We start from the raw sequence: 20,995 nt of genomic DNA on the forward strand, positions 1-20,995 counted from the left end.
ATAGCTTACCAAGTAACACATAAAACCTAAAATAACACTAACGTATAGTAAAAGCAGGAATGATATGATAAATACACAGCCTATATAAAGTAGAAATAATGTATGTACAGTGTAGTTTCACTTACGACTATCGCTATTACACCCATCAAGCTATAGACTTTACAGTTTATCCATTACTGGATGCTCACTAAAAGAGACCACTTTGCTACTAGCAGAACCAGTAGTAACATCGGCAGCTTTCAAGATTCGTTCTCTCTGCGTGTAAATAGTACGAATGGTGAACGCAGGCAAGTTCAACGCACGTATAATGTCTTTATTTCGTTCACCACGATCGAAGCGCTGAATTATGTCCAGTTTTACGCTAAGCGCAACACCCTTACGAGCTCTCTGAGGCTTTTCTGATACCTTAGGACACATCTTGCTAACGGATGCACAAAATACATCGAGATAAAGCACAGATGCTGACAGGCACGTTTCTGAACTACGGCAGTTTGACGCTGAGTGTAGTTCCCGGGGAAGGCGCTTGGTGGCGCTGCTCGGGCTGCGCGCTGCCTCTGTAAGGAAGGACTCGCTGCTAAACAAACGCTGATTGCTGTTTTCGCTTTTCGTCTTTTTTGTGTAAAAGCGAAAACCCTCTTCGGATTTCTTTTGGCTAGCGAAAACAGGTACCACTGTAGGTATTTCGTAAAGGCGAAGTGTCGTAAAGCGAACTTTCGTAAAGCAGGGGATACCTGTATATTAAATAAGCAGTGCACTAATAGAAATAAAGAAGTACTGAGGCAGTGCTCAAGGGTTCAACATCCATTCAGAAATCGGATGGTGGAGGGGTAGAAGCTGTTCCTGAATCATTGAGAGTGCGACTTTGGGCTTGTGTACCTCCTTCCTGATGGTAGCAATGAGAACAAGTCATGACCTGTGTGATGGGGGTGCTTAACGATGGATGTCCCCTTTCTGAGACATCTTGAAGATGGCCTGGGTACTATGGAAGCTAGTGCCCATGATGGAGCTGACTGAGTTTACAACTCTTATGCAGCTTATTTTGATCTTTGATCCTGCGTAGTAGCCCCCCCACCCACCGCCCCCTATACCATGCAGCCAGTGAAAATGCTCTCTGCGGTACATCTGTAGAAATTTGCTAGTGTCTTTGGTGAGATACCAAATCTCCTCAAACTCCTAATGAAATATAGCCACTGATGTGCCTTTGTAGCTGCAACCCAGGTGCCTCAGATCGGGTCCACAACATTTTGGAGAGGGAAGGAAGCAGCCAGATATCTTGGTACATATTGGTACCGAAGACATTGGGAGGAAACACAATGAGGTCCTGAAAAGAAAATTTAGAGAGTTAGGTAGAAAGCTGAGAAGGGTAGTAATTTCTGGATTGCTGCCTGTGCCACGCACCAGTGGGGGTAGAAACAGGATGACTTCGCAGATAAAAACCTAGAGAGAGCAACTAAAAAAATCATTAGAAAGGAAAGGATGAAAGCAAGCTACCAAATAATATCAAAGTGGATAGTAAACGTTTTGTCAAGTGTGTTAAAAATAAGAGAGAAATGAGAGTGGATATAGGACTGCTAGAAAATGAGACAGGAAAAATAATAACGGGGGATAAGGGAATGGCTGATGAACTAAATGAGTACTTTGCATCAGTCTTCAAAGTGGAAGACACTAGCAGTGTGCCAGATGTTGCAGTGTGTGAGGGAAGAGAAGAGGATGCAGTTACTGTTCCAAGAGAGAAGGTGCTCAAAAAGCTGAAAGACCTAAAAGTACGTAAGTCACCCGGACCACAGGAACTGCACACTAGGGTTCTAAAAGAGGTAGTGTTAGAGTCTGTGATGGCATTAGAAATGATTTTTCAAAAATCATAGGACTCTGGTGTGGTGCCAGAGGACAGGAAAATTACAAATGTCACTCCACTCTTTAAGAAAGGAGGAAGGCAGCAGAAAGGAAATTATAGACCAGTTAGCCTGACCTCAGTGGTTGGGAAGATGTTGGAGTCAATTGCTGGGGATGAGGTGATGGAGTACTTGGTGACACAGGACAAGATAGTACAAAGACAGCATGGTTTCCTTCAGGGAAAATCCTGCCTGACGAACCTGTTGGAATTCTTTGAGATTACAAGAATGATAGATAAAAGGGATGCAGTTGATGTGGCATATTTGGACTTTCAGAAGGCCTTTGACAAGGTGCCACACATGAGGCTGCTTACCAAGTTAAGAGCCCGTGGTATTACAGGAAAGTTACTAACTTAGTTACAACAGTGGCTGATTGGTAGGAGGTATCATGTGGGGAAAAAAAAGGATCCTTTTCTGGTTGGCTGCCTTTGACTAGTCCACAGGGGTCGGTGTTGGGACCACTTCTTTTTATGTTGTATATAAATGATTTAGATGATGGAATAGATGGCTTTGTTGCCAAGTTTGCAGATGATAAGAAGATTGGTGGAGGGGCAGGTAGTGTTGAGGAAACAGGTAGGAGGCAGAAAGACTTAGACAGATTAGAAGAATGGACAAGAAGGTGGCAAATGAAATACAATGTTGGAAAATGCATGGTCATGCAATTTGGTAGTAGAAATAAATGTGTGGACTATTTTCAAAACAGGAAGGACATAAAGGCATCTGAGATGCAGAGGGATTTGGGAGTCCTTGTGCAGAACACCCTGAAGCTTAACTTGCAGGTTGAGTCAGTGGTGAGGAAGGCAAATGCCATGTTAGCATTAATTTTAAGAGGTCCAGAATACAAGAGCAATGATGTGATGCTGAGGCTTTATAAGGCACTGGTGAGGCCTCACCTTGAGTATTGTGAACAATCTTGGGCCCCTTATCTTGGTAGAGATGTTCTGGATTTCAAAAGGGTCCAGAGGACGTTCATAAGGATGATTCCAGGAATGAAAGGGTTATCATATGAGGAACGTTTGATGGTTCTGAGTCTGTACTCACTGGAATTTAGAAGGATGAGGGGGGATCTCATTAAAACTTTTCGAATGTTGAAAGGCCTAGACAGAATAGATGTGGAAAGAATATTTCCCATGCTGGGAGAGACTAGGACAAGAGGGCACAGCTGCAGGATAGAGGGGTGCCCTTTCAAAACAGAGACGCGGAGAAATTTCTTTAGCCAAAGGGTGGTGAATTTGGGATTTTTTTGCCATGTGCAGCTGTAGAGGCCAGGTTGTTGGGTGTATTTGAGGCAGAGATCGATAGGTTCCTGATTGGACATGGTATCAAAGGTTACGGGGAGAAGGCTGGGAACTGGGGTTGAGGAAGAGATAGAAGAAAGGATCAGCCATGATCGAATGGCGGAGCAGACTCGATGGGCCAGATGGCCTAATTCTGCTTCTATGTCTCAGCATCTTACGGATATATTTGGTCCAGGATAGATCTTCAGTGGTGTGACACCCAGGGATTTGCAATTGCTCACTCTTTCCATTTCTGACCCCTCTATGAGAACTAGAGTGTGTTCCCTTGTCTTACCTTTTCTGAAGCTCACAATCATTTCTTTGGTCTTGCTGACGTTGAGTGCAAAGACGTTGCTGCAATACCACTCAAATAGCTGATACGTCTTGCTCCTGTATGCCCTCTCGTCACCATCTGATCTTCTGCCAACAATAGTTGTATTGACAGAAAACATACAGATGACATTTGAGCTGTGCCTAGCCACATAGTCATGGATGTAGAGAGAGTAGAGAGTAGAGCAGTGGGCTAAGCATACATCCCTTCAAGTTGTTTGAATCAATCATATTTAATAAAGAAGCATAGTCATTAGGCAAAGTCAATTATCTGTTGTGTTTTTATAGTGTGGTATATTTAACTGGGAATATAAGATTATAAGATATAGGAGCAGAACGAGGCTATTTGGCCCATCAAGTCCGCTCTGCCATTTCATCAGGGCTGATCCAATTTTCCTTTCAGCCCTAATCTGCCTTCTCTCCATAACCCTTTATGCCCTGACCAATCAAGAATCTATCAATATCTGACTTGGCCTCCACAGCTGCTTGTGGCAAAGAATTCCACAGATTCACCACTCTCTGGGTAAAGAAATTCCTCCTCATCTCCATTCTAAAAGGATGCCCCTCTATTCAGAGGCTGTGTCTTCTGGTCTTAGACTGTCCCACCATAGGAAACATCCTCTCCACATCTACTCTATCAAGGCCTTTCACCATTTGATAGGTTTCATTGAGGTCACTCCACATTCTTATGATTTCTAGTGAATACAGGCCCAGAGCAATCAAATGCTCTTCATATGACAAGCCATTCAATTCTGGAATCATTTTTGTAAACCTCTTTTGAACCTTCTCCAGTTTCAGCACATCCTTTCTAAGATAAGGGGCCCAAAACTGCCCACAATATTCTAAGTGAGGCCTCACTAGAACCTTATACAGCCTCAACATTACATCCTTGTTTTCAAACTCTCGTCCTCTTGAAATGAATGCTGACATTGCATTTGCCTTCCTAGCCACTCACTCAACCATCAAATTAACCTTTAATGAATCCTGCACAAGGACTCACAAGTCCCTTTGTGCCTCAGTTTTTTGTATCTTCTCTCCACTTAGAAAATGGTCAACCTTTTTATTTCATCTACCAAAGTGCATGACCATACACTCCCTGACAATGTAGTCCACCTCCCATTTCTTTGCCCATTCTCCTAATCTGAAGCCTCTCTACTTCCTCATAAAGGATTGCTCCCAACACAAACCCCTGTTGGACACCAGTAGTTACTTACAGCCAACCAGAAAAGGCTCCCCTTATTCCCAAACCCTGCCTCCTGCCAATCAGTCACTGCTTTGTCCATGATAGGATCTTTCTGTAACACCATGGGCTTGTAGTTTGTTAAACATCCTCATATGTGGTACCTTGTCAAAGACCTTCTGAAAATCCTAGTACACAACATCAACCAATTCTCCTTTGTCCATCCTGCTTGTTATTTCTTCAAAGAATTCCAACAGATTTGTCAGGCAAGATTTTCCCTTGAAGACACCATGCTAACTACGGCCTATTTTATTAGGTGCCTCCAAGTACCCTGAGACCTTATCCTTAATAATCGACTCCAACATCTTCCCAACCACTGAGGTCAGACTAACTGGTCTATAGTTTCATTTCTTCTGTCTCTTTCCCTTCTTTAAGAGTGGAGTGACATTTTCAATTTTTCAGTATTCCGTAACCATTCCAGATTCTTGAAAGATCATTACTAATGCCTCCCTGATCTTTTCAGCCACCCCTTACAGAACCTTTTGGTGTACATCATCTAGTCCAGGTGACTTATCTACCTTCAGACCTTTCAGATTCCCAAGACCCTTCTCTCTACTTATGGTAACTTCACACACTTCATGACCTCTGACACCTAAAATTTTCACCATACTGCTACTGTGTTTTGCAGTGAAGACTGATGCAAGATACTTATTCAGTTTGTCCGCCATTCGTTATCCCCCATTACTACCTCTCTAGCATCATTTTCCAGTCGTCTGATATCCACTCTCGTCTCTCATTTACACTTTATGTATCTGAAGGAACTGTTGGTGTTCTTTTTAATATTATTGGCTAGCTTACTTTCATATTCCATCATTTCCTTCTTAATGACTTTATTAGTTGCCATTGCTTTGTTTTTAAGAGCTTCCCAATCCTCTAAATTCCCACTAATTTTTGCTGTATTATCTGTCCTGTCTTTGTCTCTTATGTTGGCATTCACTTCTCTTGTTAGCCACTGTTGTGTCATCTTTCCTCAAGTATATTTCTTCCTTTTTGGGGTGTGTATATCCCATGCCTTCCGAATTGCTTCCAGAAATTCCAGCCATTGCTATTATGCTATCATCCCTGCCAGTGCCCTGTTCCAATCAATTCTGGCCAGCTCCTCTCTCGTGCCTCTGTAATCCGCTTTACTCCACTGTAATACTGATACATCTAAATTTAGCTTCTCCTTCTCAAATTTCAGGGTGAATTTGATTGCATTATGATTAGTTGCCCCTAAGGGTTCTCTTACTTCAAGCTCTCTAATCAATTCTGGCTCATTGCACAACACCCAGTCCGGTATAGCTGATCTCCTAGTGGGCTCAACCTCAAGCTGCTCTGAAAAGCCATCTCATAGGCACTCTAGAAATTCCCCCTCCTGGAATCCAGCGACAACCTGATTTTCCCAATCTACCTGCATATTGAAGCCCCCCCCCATGACTATTGTAACATTGCCCTTTTGGCATGCACTTTCTATCTCCTGTTGTAATTTGAAGGCCACATCCTTGCTACTGTTTGGGGTATCTGTATACAACTCCCATCAGGGTCTTTTTACCCTTACAATTCCATAGCTCTATCCACAATGATTCCTCATCTTCCAACCCTATGTCACCTCTTTCTAATGATTTGATTTCATTTTTTACCAAAAGAGCAATCCGCCCCTCTGCCTTCCTGTCTGTCCTTTTGATACAATGTGTATCCTTGGACATTAAGCTCCCATGATTCTTTTTTTAGCCATGATTTAGAGATGCCTACACATCACACCTGCCAAACTGCAGGTACTGCAGGTTCATCCTACCTTATTCTGTGTACTGCACACATTCAGATATAAGACCTTCAGGTCTGTATTCACCCTTTTTGATTTTGTCCGCCTTTTATGTTGCAACCCATCCTGTTGACTACAATTTCACCCTGTCAACAGCATCTCCTCACTACACATTGCCTCTGTTTGTAAAACAGTTACCTCATCTTCAGCACTATCATCTGCCTTTCTTATGATACTTCGAGCATTGAAATATAGGCAGCTCAGGACATCAGTCGCACCATGCTCAACCTTTCCCTACCCTACCGATCCCTACCCTGCAATGGCTCCCGAATCGCTTTCCCCTTCCTGACTGCCACCCAGCCTGCTGTGTCCTGCACCTTGGGTGTAACTGCTTCTCTATATGTCCTATCTATCACCCCCTCAGTGTCCTGAATGATCCGGAGTTTAGCCAGTTCCAGCTCCAACTCCTTAACATGGATTGTCAGGAGCTGCAGCAGGATGCGCTTCTCGCAATTGTAGTCATCAGGGACACTGGACGTCTCTCTGCCTTCCCTCATCCTGCAAGAGGAGCATTCAACTATCCTGCCCGGCATCTCCACTATCGTAGCTGAGAAGATATAAAGGAAGGAAGGAAGAAAGAAGAACTTAGCCTTGAGCTTTTCTTTAGTTTTGCCTTCTCTGACTGAAGCCTCTCTTCGCGGCACCCTCGAAGAGCTAAAGCCTCAAGATCACCACTCCAGCTTTGTACACTCAGACAGCAAGGAGAGTAACTAGAGAAGGAGAGTGATTTAGAACATCTGTGCACAGATACGATGGATCTGGCTAGATACTTTAAAGGAACCACTGGCAACAGGTTGAGTCTTCGGGTTGATTGGATTCACCCAATATCTGGGATGTGACAAGTGGCAGGCGTTGGGTCATTCTCCACTGTTGTTGGACCCAACAGGAGGTCAAAAGGAAGTGCTTTAAGTTCCTTGGCATCCACATCACTGAGGATCTCACGTGGTCTGTCTACACCAGCTGTGTGGTTAAAAATGGCACAACAGCGCCTCTTTCATCTCAGGTGGTTGAGGAAGTTTGGTACGGGCCCCCAAATCCTAAGAACTTTCTACAGGAGCACAATTGAGAGCATCCTGACTGGCTGCATTACTGCCTGGCATGGGAATTGTACCTCCCTTTATCGCAGGACTCTGCAGAGAGTGGTGCGGGCAGCACAGTGCATCTGTAGTTGTAAGCTTCCCATGATTCAGGACTTACAAAGATAGTTTTGAGAAAAGGGCCTGAAGGATCATTGGGGACCCGAGTCACCCCAACCACAATCTATTCCAGCTGCTACCATCCAGGAAACGATACCGCAGCATAAAAGCCAGGACCAACGGGCTCCGTGACAGCTTCTTCCACCAGGCCATCTGACTGATTAATTCACGTTGATTTGAGTGTATTTCTATCTTACAATGATTGTTCTACTTATTATAAATTACTATGATTACACATTGCACATTTAGATGGAGATGTTATGTAAAGATTTTTACTCATCATGTCTGTGAAGGATGTAAGAAATAAAGTCAATTCAGTTAAATTCCCTCTCTTGTTTGCAGCCCATAGTGTTATACCAGGAAACCTCTCTCTGCTTGTATACCAGTGAGATCTAGACCAGGATTTGAATCATTATTCACTCATAGCTGGAGATCAGAAAGAATAAATTACTTATTTCTTTATTTTACTTTTAAATTAATTAAGTGCTACAAAAATACCGATGTTTAAATGAAAATTCTTTCCAATGATTTACATCAACGTTAATAGTTTTTCAAATAACTTGAGTGTAAGAGAAGCTCAACTGAGTGTAAAATTGGCAGCCAACTTCAACAGAAGTTGGGAGTCAGCCTGCAATTTGCTGCCTGTTATGGCCTGTCAGGATCATAGGGTCATCAAGATGTGCAGTTCATTTGGCTCTTAGAGTCCACACTGACCATTCATCACCTGCTTTCACTAATCTTACTCTCTAATTTCATATGTTCTTAACAGGTATCATTTACAAATTAGCCTATGACTGGGACTAGGTTGTATAATACTGTTTTTGTTTCCACGGACTCTTGTCAGCCTGTATATTGATAGAGAGGGGAGGAATGGCAAAAAAACTCTCCTCTTAACGAGAGATTTGCTGAAATTACTAATGAGTAACTTATACTAGCTACTGGCATCCTGAACCAGGCAGGAAACTAATCTGAGGCACATCTGAAATGTGCATCATCCATTTCCTTAAACCCAAGCTGTAAAATTTCCATTGGGAAACCACATTTAGAATAAACTTAAAACTAAAAATAACTAACTGGCCGATTTTGTAAAAACAGTGAACTGGGGTGAATAAAATAAAGATTACTTTATTTCCAAGCAAAATACTGTGATATTGCTTCAATTCTTACAACTGTCAAGTTGAATGTATAGCGCAGGTTTATTGCCGCAGAGCATTATGGGCAATAAAACCTCCATTGCAATTGGATGCTTATGTTGGCCATGTAACATGGAAAGATATCCTTTCTCTCTAAGTACCTCCTCCTCTGGTAGGAGGGGTTTCACATTCATTGAACATAGTAAGATTTCACTTCATAGTTGAGATAAGAACTGGGAATTTTTTGTAGTGCTTTTTTTTAAGAAATGAATTTATGTATATGCTAATATTTAGAACTGGTGTTAGAAACGCATCACTTAAATTAAGTATAATGGATCCACATTCCAAGTAAACCTGCACGCAATTGACGAATTGTTCAAGATTGCAACTGAGCGAGCAGAGCTTGTTCATGCTTCAAGTAGATTTGTGTACAAGTGAAGAATTGTCTGAGGTTGTGAAGTCTCTCCCAGGGTGTTATACACCAGACAGGAGATCCTGTCCTCGTCGGGAATGGATTGCACATAACTTGGCAATTCTTTAATATTGTTTCAAAATTTATCACATTTGTTCCGACATGGCAACAAGCACATTTGGATAAGTCTTGAGATGCAATTTTCAGTGTGTGTGGAAACAATGCTCAGTGTGGGTAGTTGTTCCATCGAGGGCTCCTCATTTAAACAGGATCCCCATCATCGCCAATGGAGTCAGTGTGCAGTTTCATACTCGCTGTGCTGTGGTTGGAGACAGTGCAACAGGAACATATATTCGAGCCACCTTCTCCATCCAGATGGCGACAGTTTGGATTGCATTTACAGCTTGATCCATGATCCAAAAAATACTTCCATTCATGCACCCTGTCCGACTTTGAGACCTTGTAGAAAGTTTCCTGGGATCCCAGGGAAAAACGTCTCATATCCTTGTCCCCTTCCTTGCCGTGGTTGCTCACCGACATGTCAACCAAGGACGAACGTGTTCTGTGCCCACACTGGCCTTTCAGAATATTCTGGAATGCCTTTTTAAATTCTCGATTTGAAGAAGGATATATAATTGGGTTTATGCAGCTGTTGAAATAGCCGAGCCAAAATGTTATTTTGAAGATAATCTCTGGCGGTTTGTATGCTGGGAAAAAGGAACCTGTGTGGAAAAAACGGGGGAAAAAGCTATTATTTAATTTTAAATCAATTATTCACTTTAGCAAACTTTCTTTAACAATACATAAGAAACAGTGTAACTTGATCAACACACAGTTCTGGATATAAGCCAAACTGTAATTTCAATAGTAGCTAAATTTAATACCCAACCGACCAAAGGTTCTATGTTTATTGGACTGAAGGTGGGATGAGAACACTATTTTTGATAAGGTAATTGGATATGGGAAATTGTCCCATGCAACTGGAAATTGACTCTGCAGGCCAGACAGCATCCATAGAGAGAGAAACAGAGTTAATATTTCCAGGATTTCATGCGGTGTGAGTAACTTATACTGGCTACTGACATCCTGAACCAGGCAGGAAACAAAGCTAAGGCACATCTGAAATGTACATCATCCATTTCCTTAAACCCAAGCTGTGGAATTCCACTGGGAAACCACATTTAGAATAATCTTAAAACTAAAAATAATGCTATTACAGCACCAGTGAATCAGGTTTGCTGGACGCTGTCTGTAAGGTGCTTGTACATTCTTGCTATAAGCATGTGGGTTTTCTCTGGGTGTTTCGGTTTCCATCAGCTTCCAAAGACGTACAGTACAAGTTATCAGGATAATTAGTCACATGGGTATAATGGACAGTCTGGGCTTGTTTAGCTGGAAGAGCCTGTTATTAAGCTGTATCTATAAACCTAAATCGAAATTTCCTGCTTTTAGATATCCAGCATCTGCAGTCTTTTTGCTTCTTGAGAGAAACTCCAAATTAACTTTGCACTGAAAAAGGCTTTGCTGTTTTTTGCCCTAAATGTGCTTTTTCTTGTAAATACTGTGTGCAATTTATGTTTTTCTTCTGAATACTGTTTATATGATAGAACCTGCCTGTGCTGCTGCACGTATGTTTTTTCATTCTACGTGTGTGTGTGTGTATATCAGAATCAGAATCTGGTTTAATTCAGAATCTGGCTTAATTTCACTGGCATATGTGTTGTGCATTTAATATTTCAGTAATATTTGAGTTATCTTGTACATATATATAGTTTGATTAAGCATTTTTATTTGTTTAAATAATTAATTATGGGTTATATGTATAAATATGTGAATTGCATATGTCATCACCCTACCACGTGATACGTGTGCACCTCACTTAAAGTAAACTCGAAGCTAGGCTCACATTTTGGATTCCTGTGTCTTCCATTGTATTTGTTTAATGTTTTGAAGTCATAAAACAAAATGACATGTAATGAAATTTGTCACTTTTCGCAGCTGTACATTGCAATACATAAAAACAAACTATAAATTACAATAATAAGAAAAAAAATATATAAGGGGCAGTGCTTGTCGCTCTCGCTTTCAGCTTTTGCCGCTGGCTGGCAGTCTTGTGAAAAGCAGAGCTGAATGTGTAACAGGAAAACTCATGTAGTGCCTTCTCACTGTTGACACACGGAAACTGAACTCCTTTTGGACTCAGGCTAAACTAGAGGATAGGGAGAAGGTCTGGCCCCTGCACATGTAGCACACAGGTCCACCGGTGTGTGGATATGCCCTGGTGAACCAGATCCTCAGCTGTGGGTAAATAGCCCCCACTGCCTTGTGGGCAGCCTCAGGTGAGATGAAACTACAGGAATAAACCCAGGCAGCAGACCCAGAGTGGAGCCCCTAAGGTGGCTTGACATCACTGAACATCCTTCTAGCAGCTCCTGCAGCCAAGCTGGTGCCAAATGTATTGCTTCATAAATTTTCCTTTGGACTACACTGGTGAGGCCGAGAGGGGGATCTTGAGGACTGGGCATCTCAGGATCACCACACCCAGCTTGTGATGATGATGTTCATCACCCAGTGTCCCTCGAGACAGACGGATGCCAACCACATATAATTAAATAAGTAGTGGAAAAAAAGAGCTAAGGAAGAAATAAGGAAATAGTGAGGTAATGTGCATGGGTTCATTGTCCATTCAGAAATCTGTTGGCAGAAGGGAAGAAGCAATTCCTTCAACATTGTCATATGTACCTGTGCTCGCCTCTGGCTTTGATTCCCAATATTTTTGCCCAACAGAAACAAAACAGACAAAGAGAAATGAGAGAGTGATATACCTGGAAGGTTTTAAATGCAAGAAAGAATCTGTTTTGTAGATGTCTGCAAAGATTAAGAATTTCAAGTTTTACACTACATACATTCTCTGATATTAATTGGAACCATTGAACTATTGCATTATGTGCTTGTTCTTGGGCTGATGTTGACATTCAATTATTTATTCCTTATTCTCTGTTGCTATCAGTGTGATTGGAATTCCCCTGCTGGCCAGACTGCATGGGGTTAACAACTTCTCTTTATTTATTTATTTATATTTATTTAGCGATACAGCACAGTAACAAGCCCTTCTAAGCTTGTGCTGCCCAATTACACACAAGTGACAAATTAAGCTACTAACCGGGATGTTTTTGGAATGAGGGAGGAAACCCATGTGGTCACATGGAGAACGTACAAGCTCCTTCCAGACATCAGCAGAATTGAACCCGGGTTGCTGGCTCTGTAACAGTGTTATGCAAACTGGTGTACTACCGCACCGCCATTTTGTTCTTAGTGGTTTTGAAGAACTCTCTGGTAGATCCTGTTTCATAAGACCATATGATATAGGAGCAGAATTAGGCCATTTGGCCCACCAAGTTTGCTCCACCATTTCATCATGGCTGATCCATTTTCCCTCTCAGCTTCAATCTCCTGCCTTCTCCTCGTATCCTTTCATGCCCAGGCGATCAAGAATCTTATCAAGCTCTGCCTTAAACACCTCTACAATGTTTCATGTGCCTTGTTTGTTGAATTCCAATTCCAATCTGTGTTTGATGAGTAACACAGATTGGAACTCATAGTAGGTCAGTAATCTAGCACCATGACCACCATTACCGCCTAATCCCAATAACTGAGGTTAGTTCAGTGCAATTCAGGAATGTAACCTTCTTGTTCACACACGAGGTGGCTGGAGCTACAGCTGAAGGAAGATGACTTGTTTAAGTCATCTAATGCTTCAGTGCTCACAGTATATTGCTCATGTCATGATGCAGCTAAAACAATTTCAGCGCTTTGAGTCTGCTTCTATAATCTGCGTCAATCCTCAAACAGATTCTTGCAGAAGTAGACCTGAAAAGAAGGAGATGAGGAGCACGAGGGATGGGGGAGGGCTGGGAGCATGGTGGTGGGTGAGGAGAAAGCAGTGGGATCAGTGGGGGGGGGGGACACATGTGAAATGGTAAAGGGTTGGTGTTCATGAAAAATCATTGCACCAGGTTACTCTGCTATAAATATTGTAGGGATTGTGTCTATGACGATGACCCTACGGGCAAATGAAAAAGGCATAAAAACAAACTAAAATACTGGAAATAGTAGATCAGGCAGCATCTGTGGAGAAAGAGACTTTCTACTTCTCTTCATTCAAATCAGGCAAGGTTAAAATGGACTAAAAAACAAACTGCTGGAGGAACTCAGTGGATCAGGCAGTGTTTGTAGAGGGAAATGGACAATTGATATTTCAGTGTAACAAGCTCCAGCCTCCAGACAGCATTGGACTCTGAGGTTTTTAGAGTACTTGAAATGATTAATTGTTGCTTAACAAGATTCTTTAATTTTTCAGAGTTCCTTGTGTTCTTCTCAGAATCAGAATCTGAATCAGGTTTATTATCACTGGTATCTGACGTGAAATTTGTTAACAGCAGCAGTTCAATGTAAGACATAATCTAGCAGCGAGAAGAAAATGATAAATAAAATAATAATAATAATACAAAAATAAACAAGTAAATCAATTACGTATATTGAATAGATTTTTTAAAAATGTGCAAAAACAGAAATACTGTATAGTTAAAAAAAAGTGAGGTAGAGTCCAAAGATTCATTGTCCATTTAGGAATCAGATGGCAGAGGGGAAGAAGCTCTTCCTGAATCGCTGAGTGTGTGCCTTCAGGCTTCTGTACCTCCTTCCTGATGGTAACAATGAGAAAAGAGCATGCCCTGGGTGCTGGAGGTCCTTAATAATGGATGCTGCCTTTCTGAGACACTGCTCCCTAAAGATGTCCTGGGTACTTTGTAGGCTAGTACCCAAGATGGAGCTGACTAGATTTACAACCTTCTGCAGCTTTTTTTGGTCCTGTGCAGTAGCCCCTCCATACCAGACAGTGATGGCAACCTGTCAGAATGCTCTCATGGTACAACTATACAAGTTTTTGAGAGTATTTGTTGAAATTCCAAATCTCTTCAATCTCCTAATAAAGTATAGCCACTGTCTTGCCTTCTTTATAACTCCATGATTGTGTTGGGACCAGGTTAGATCCTCAGAGATCTGGACACCCAGGAACTTGAAGCTGCTCACTCTCTCCACTTCTGATCCCTCTATAAGGATTGGTATGTGTTCCTTCATCTTACCCTTCCTGAAGTCCACAATCAGCTCTTTCATCTTACTGATATCGAGTGCCAGGTTGTTGCTGTGGCGTCATTCCACTAGTTGGCATATCTCACTCCTGTAAGCCCTCTCGTCACCACCTGAGATTCTACTAATAATGGTTGTATCATCAGCAAATTTGTAGATGGCATTTGAGTTACACCTAGACATGCATAGAGTACACATAGAGTACTCTGTGTACACATAGAGTAGAGCAGTGGGCTAAGCACACACCCCTGATGTGCGCCAGTGTTGATCATCAGCGAGGAGGATACGTTATCACCAATCCACATGGATTGTGATCTTCTGGTTAGGAAGTCGAGGGTCCAATTGCAGAGGAAGGTACAGAGGCCCAGGTTCTGCAACTTCACAATCAGGATTGTGTGAATGATGGTGTTAAATGCTGAGCTATAGTCGATGAACAGCATCCTGACATAGGTGCTTGTGCTGTCCTGGTGGTCTAAAGCCGTATGGAGAGCCATTGAGATTGTGTCTGCTGTTGTGCAACTTGCTCTTTGTAATGTCTCTCAGTGCATCTGTTTAAGCTTACTAACGTTATTTAGGTAGGCTCAGGGTTTCTGTGTAACTTGTATTATTTAAGTAGACGCCAAATTAGCACTAATCACAGGGTCCTTTTTTTGAGAATGTTGTGTCTCACGGTTTTGCTTGGCTGAGTAACCGATGTTCTGTTCTAATACTTATAAATAAATTCTCATCATCGGCTCTACATCAGAGTCTGTCTTTCCTCCGCACTTGGCTTCCGATATTGCCAGCGCTCTTCATGGCATTCAGGTTGAAAAGCTTCATGTGTATCGAAAAGAGTGACAGGAGAAAGGCTATTAACCCTCTACTCCTACAGTTCAGATGAAGGTTCTTGACCTGAAATGTTGACTGCCCATTTCTTTCTATTGACACTACCTGATGTCTATTTAGGCACCACGCCAGAGCGAAAAGCCCAGGGTGTCAGGGCCCAAGGTGAAGGATAGCCATCTCAGCTCTGCGTTGATCTATGGGACTCTGTTTGTGGACTTTGGGTCAGAACACTATTTGCTTGCATTTATTGTTTGCATGATGTGTTTTTTTTTCTCTGCACATTAGGTGTTTGATGGTCTTTCGCTTATACAGTATGGGTTTTTTTTTCATGGCTGTCTGTTAGGAGATGAATCTCAAGGCTGTATAATTTATACATACTTTGATAATAAATGTGTTTTGACCTTTCATCTGTTGAGTTCATTCAGAAGTTTGATTTTTTTTTTGTTCCAGATTCCAGCATCTGCATTTTCTTCTGCCTCCAAAGTTTGGAAGGAAGCAACTTTCTTTTCAAACATTTTGCATTAGAAAGATTTCACAAAGACTTTTAAAATGTGATGCATTTTGAAGGTGTTTATTCAATCCTGCCAGGTCACCTATTATAGTTAGCAATGTACTTCACTCACTGAGTGGGAAAGCAATCTGGAGTGATAATTGAGGGACAGTGTTTATTTGGTGAATCATTCTTTTCAAGGTACTTTGGACAAATAAATAAAGGTTCATTATGGGTATAATAACTACTGGCCATGTTGTGTGAATATGATTCTGGACCCAGGATGTAAATGCAATCATGAAGAAAGCAAGTAACGCCTCTACTCTTCCTATACCCAATAGTATTAATGATGCTTCACTAACAGATGAACTCAATGCCTTCTATGTCTGCTTTGAAAGGGAGAACACAACTACAGCTGTGACGATCCCTGCTGCACCTTATGACCCTCTGATCTCTGTCTCAGAGGCTGATGTTAGACTGTCTTTAAAGAGGCGGAAGGTCCCGATAGAGTACCTGGTAAGGCTCTGAAAACCTGTGCCGACTGACTTGTGGGAGTATTCAAGGACATTTTCAGCCTCTCACTGCTACGGGCAGAAGTTCCCACTTGCTTTAAAAAGGCAACAATTATACCAGTGCCAAAGAAGAATAATGTGAGCTGCCTTAATGACTATCACTCAGTAACACTCACATTGACAGGGAAGAAATGCTTTGAGAGGTTGGTTATGATTAGACTGAACTCCTGCCTCAGCAAGGACCTGGACCCACTGCAATTTGCCTATCGTCACAATAGGTCAATTTCAGATGCAATCTCCATGGCTCTTCACATGGCTTTAGATCACCTAGACACACAAACACCGATGCCAGGTTGCTGTTCATCGACTGTAGCTCAGCATTTAACACCATCATTCACACAATCCTGATTGAGAAGTTGCAGAACCTGGGCCTCTGTACCTCACTCTGGAATTGGATCCTCCATAGCTGTATTGTGGAGAGCATTCTGATAGGCTGCATCACTGTCTGTTATGGAGGGGCTACTGCAAATGACCAAAAGAAGCTGCAGATCTTGTTGTAAATCTAGTCAGCTCCATCTTGGGCATTAGCCTACAATGTACCCAGGACATCTAGGGAGTGGTGTCTCAGAAAGGCAGCGTCCATTATTAAGGACCTCCAGTACCCAGGGCTTGCCCTTTTCTCATTGTTACCATCAGGTAGGAGGTACAGAAGCCTGAAGGCACACACTCAGTGATTCAGGAACAGCTTCTTCCCCTCTGCCATCTGATTCCATATATAACCACATAACAATTACAGCACAGAAACAGGCCACCTCGGCCCTTCTAGTCCATGTCAAACGCTTACTCTCACCTAGTCCCACCGATCAGCACTCAGCCCATAACCCTCCATTCCTTTCCTGTCCATATACAGCTATTCCTAAATGGACTTTGAAGCTTTGGACACTACCTCACTTTTTTAACATACAGTATTTCTGTTTTTGCATATTTTAAATAAATTTTCAATATATGTAATTGTTTATTTATTATTATGTTTTATTTTATTTAGTATCTTTTTTTCTCTCTCTGCTAGATTATATATTGCCTTGAACTGCTGCTGTTAACAAATTTCACGTCACGTGCCGGTGATAATAACCCTGATTCTGACTTCCTGTGACGTCTGTGGAGATTTGGCATGTCATCAAAAACTCTGACAAACTTCTATAGATTTGTAGAGGAGAGTGTATTGACTGGCTGTATCACAGCCTGGTATGGAAACATTAATGCCTTTGAACAGAAAGGTAGTGGATTCAGCTCAGTTCATCACAGGTAAAGCCCTCCCAACCATTGAGCATATCTACATGAAACACCGTTGTAAGAAAGCAGCATCCATCATCGGAGACTCCCACCACCCAGGCCATGCCCTTTTCTTGCTGCTGCCATCAGATAGAAGGTACAAGAGCCTCAGGACTCACACGACCAGGTTCAGGAACAGTTACTACCCCTCAACCGTCAGGCTCTTGAATGAAAGGGGGTAGCAAAATGGTTTTGACATGGACTAGATGGGCTTAAGGCCCTGTTTCTGTGTTGTACCTCTTTATGACTCATTTGCCCAACCGTTGAGATGTTCCCACAACCAATGATCTCCTTTTAAGGAGTCTTTATCTCATTATCTCATATTGCTATTTATTTATATTTGCATTTGCAGAGGTTGTTGTCTTCTGCACTTTGATCTTTCACTGATCCTGCTACAGTTACCATTCTATAGATTTGCTGAATATGCCCACAGGAAAATAAATCTCAGGGGTAGGTGGTGACATATATGGACTCTGATTATAAATTTACTTTGAACTTTGAACTTGGAGCAATAAGACATCCTGTTTTTTTAAATACCCTGAAATGACTTATCTAAAAAATGATATTTCAAGATGATCTTTTAGAAATGTGAAAACAACGTGACGAAGAACATGTATTACGAGCTTGTAAAGGACATAGTACTTGGTGATCATCAGTGACTGCCAAACTATTTGGATGTAATGGCAAAGGGCCACATTTTCTCTGACTGTATCACCATAATTCTTATGTCTGTATGAATGCCAATGAAACCAAGAGGTCTTCGCTGACGTGCACAGCTAATCCCTCTTTGCCATGGTTATAATTCATAGTTGTCCTTGTGACAACTGTGTCTTATTGTGTAGAATCCTGACCCTGCAACAAAGACACATGACTCCATTCTAGTGACGAGTACGGAAATCAAGATTGAACCTTCAGCGAAGGACTGAAGAAAATATCGGTTTGAATAAATGAAAGTTAAGTCAAGACACAGTTTGCTGTCTTAGGTAGGAATAAAGGATCTTGATGATCTGCAGTATCCCAGCCATACTTTTAAGCTGATTGTAGGACGGGGTGGGGAGGGGGTGTCACTGGCAGGGTTTTTCTTTACACAGAAAATGGGAAGTACATAGAATGCACTGCCAGGGAGGCTGGTAGAGTTGGATACATTCATCATCATTATTATGTGCCAGGTCATATAACGTAGAAGATCGTGGTTTTCCATCTGTCTTTAATCAGTCTGTGGTGAAGACCCCCTTCATGCAGTTGTTCTTATTCTTTTCTCTATACATGCCCATGGTTGTTCTTGGCAAACTTTTCTCTAGAAGTGGTTTGCCATTGTCTTCCTCTGGGAGTGTCTGTACAAGATGGGTGACCCCAGACACTATTAATAGCACTCTTCAGAGACTGCCTGCCTGGCGTCAGCGGTCACATAGCCAGGACTCAAACTGCTGTAAAGAAGATTGAGCAGCTCCATGGGACCACAGAGAAATGCAATATCTCCACTCTCTCTTGGTTTGAAGACAAAAAAACCATGGGGTGAAACCAAGGATTCCCGATTCTGTTCATCTGACCGCTCCCATGGCTTCACGTGACCCTGATAGGGAAGGGGCTAAGCAGGTGCTACATTGTGCCCAAGGGTGACCCGCAGGCTAGCAGAGGGAAGGAACCCCTTTCACCTCCTTTGGTAGAGATGCATCTCCACCCTACCACCTAATATACATCAGCAAGCTTTAAAAGATTCTAAAATAGGCACATGGATTGATGAAAAATAGAGTAAGCTTTGTGAAGTAGCCACTTGAAGTTTGAATACGTTGGATCTGGAGTAGATGTGGAGATCAAGAAAGCGGCAACATAGAAACATAGAAAACAGGTGCAGGAGTAGGACATTCGGCCCTTCGAGCCTGCACCGCCATTCAGTATGATCATGGCTGATCATCCAACTCAGAACCCTGTACCTGCTTTCTCTCCATACCCCCTGATTCCTTTAGCCACAAGGGCCATATCTAACTTCCTCTTAAATATAGCCAATGAACCAGCCTCAACTGTTTCCTGTGGCAGAGAATTCCACAGATTCACCACTCTCTGTGTGAAGAAGTTTTTCCTCATCTCGGTCCTAAAAGGCTTCCCCTTTATCCTTAAACTGTGACCCCTCGTTCTGGACTTCCCCAACATCGGAAACAATCTTCCTGCATCTAGCCTGTCCAATCCCTTTAGAATTTTATACATTTCAATAAGATCCCCCCTCAATCTTCTAAATTCCAGTGAGTTCCAGCAACAGGGAAGGGTGTAGGATGAAGGTTGATTGTCCACCAGGATCTTGGAGAGCCACATAATCATAATAACCTCTGCTGGTCAGAAAGAACTACAATCTATAAATAAGCATACAGGAATGGAGGTTCACTTCCATTCCTTGTAGCCATCATTTTCAGAACTGTTTGGTGAATTGATTCTTGTTCCAGGATAACTTAATTACAGCAGTTGAATGTCAACACACAAAATTTCTGCTAATGATATTTCCTGTTGCCAGTTGGCAGGTGGGCAATATGTAACTTCTTTTGGTTGAGGGTTCGAAGTTATAGTCACTGTTTTTTTGTGTGTGAGGGGCTTGATGTTTGTGCTGCTGTATCCCAGTGAGCGATCTGTTAGGTTTTGTGCAAGGGAGGGGTTGGGATTTGCAATTTTTGTTTCTTTTCTTTCAATGATTACCTTGTTTTTTTCATATTTCATGTCTATCTGTAGAAGACGAATCTCAGACTTGTTTTCTGTGTAGTACTGTGATAATAAAATGATCCTATGAACCTTCAAAACCTGAGACCATTCTCAAATAAGAAGCTGTTTGCAATGTAAAATGTCAGGTTTACAGAAGGAACAGCCTGTGACCTGGTCGGCTGTGACCAGTATTTTATATCAGTTCATGAGCCAGTCCATTATTGAGAACTCACAGAATTTTAGTGCTTTCTTTTCATGGTCTATTTCAAATTGACAATGCTCTGAAAAATGCAAAGTATATCTATAGTATGTAGACGTGTTTATCATTTGTTTGGGTGAATTGGTTAGACTGGTTTGAACCAGCTGGGTTGAACAGAACAAAATTAATTCCTGAAGGCACAAGGCTGAAGGGGGAGCGAAGATGCAATATTGATTGTTGCCTTGGGCTACTTCCAGGCAGACGCTGACACGGGTCAGACAGATGACCTTGAGCCAATGAAATTTAAATATCATAGATTGCTCTGATAAGGAAAAGAATAAGAATGAAGATTTTTGGAGCATAAGTAGCGACAACTCTCTGAAGACCAATCAGCGTGGATGTGGAGGACCCCACATTGGTTATGTGGAGATCAAGGACCGCAAGGAATACCTGGCCCGAGTAGACTCTTTTTCCTAGTTATTATCTTTTATCTTCTTTGACCGCTCATGGAGAGTCAGGG

General features: G+C 42.0%; 1 protein-coding gene across 1 annotated transcript in view; it reads right to left on the bottom strand.

The window, feature by feature from the left end:
- Positions 1-8,176: 8,176 nt before the first annotated feature.
- Positions 8,177-20,995, bottom strand: part of LOC132391661 (alpha-1A adrenergic receptor-like) — a 122,707-nt gene continuing 109,888 nt past the window's right edge. Inside the window, exon 2 of the mRNA XM_059965150.1 lies at positions 8,177-10,003. Coding sequence (XP_059821133.1) covers positions 9,543-10,003 — 461 coding nt within the window. The 3' untranslated portion in view covers positions 8,177-9,542. The remainder of the gene's footprint in view (positions 10,004-20,995) is intronic.

The sequence above is a fragment of the Hypanus sabinus genome, chromosome 1 (assembly GCF_030144855.1).
Source record: "Hypanus sabinus isolate sHypSab1 chromosome 1, sHypSab1.hap1, whole genome shotgun sequence".
NCBI lineage: Eukaryota > Metazoa > Chordata > Chondrichthyes > Myliobatiformes > Dasyatidae > Hypanus > Hypanus sabinus.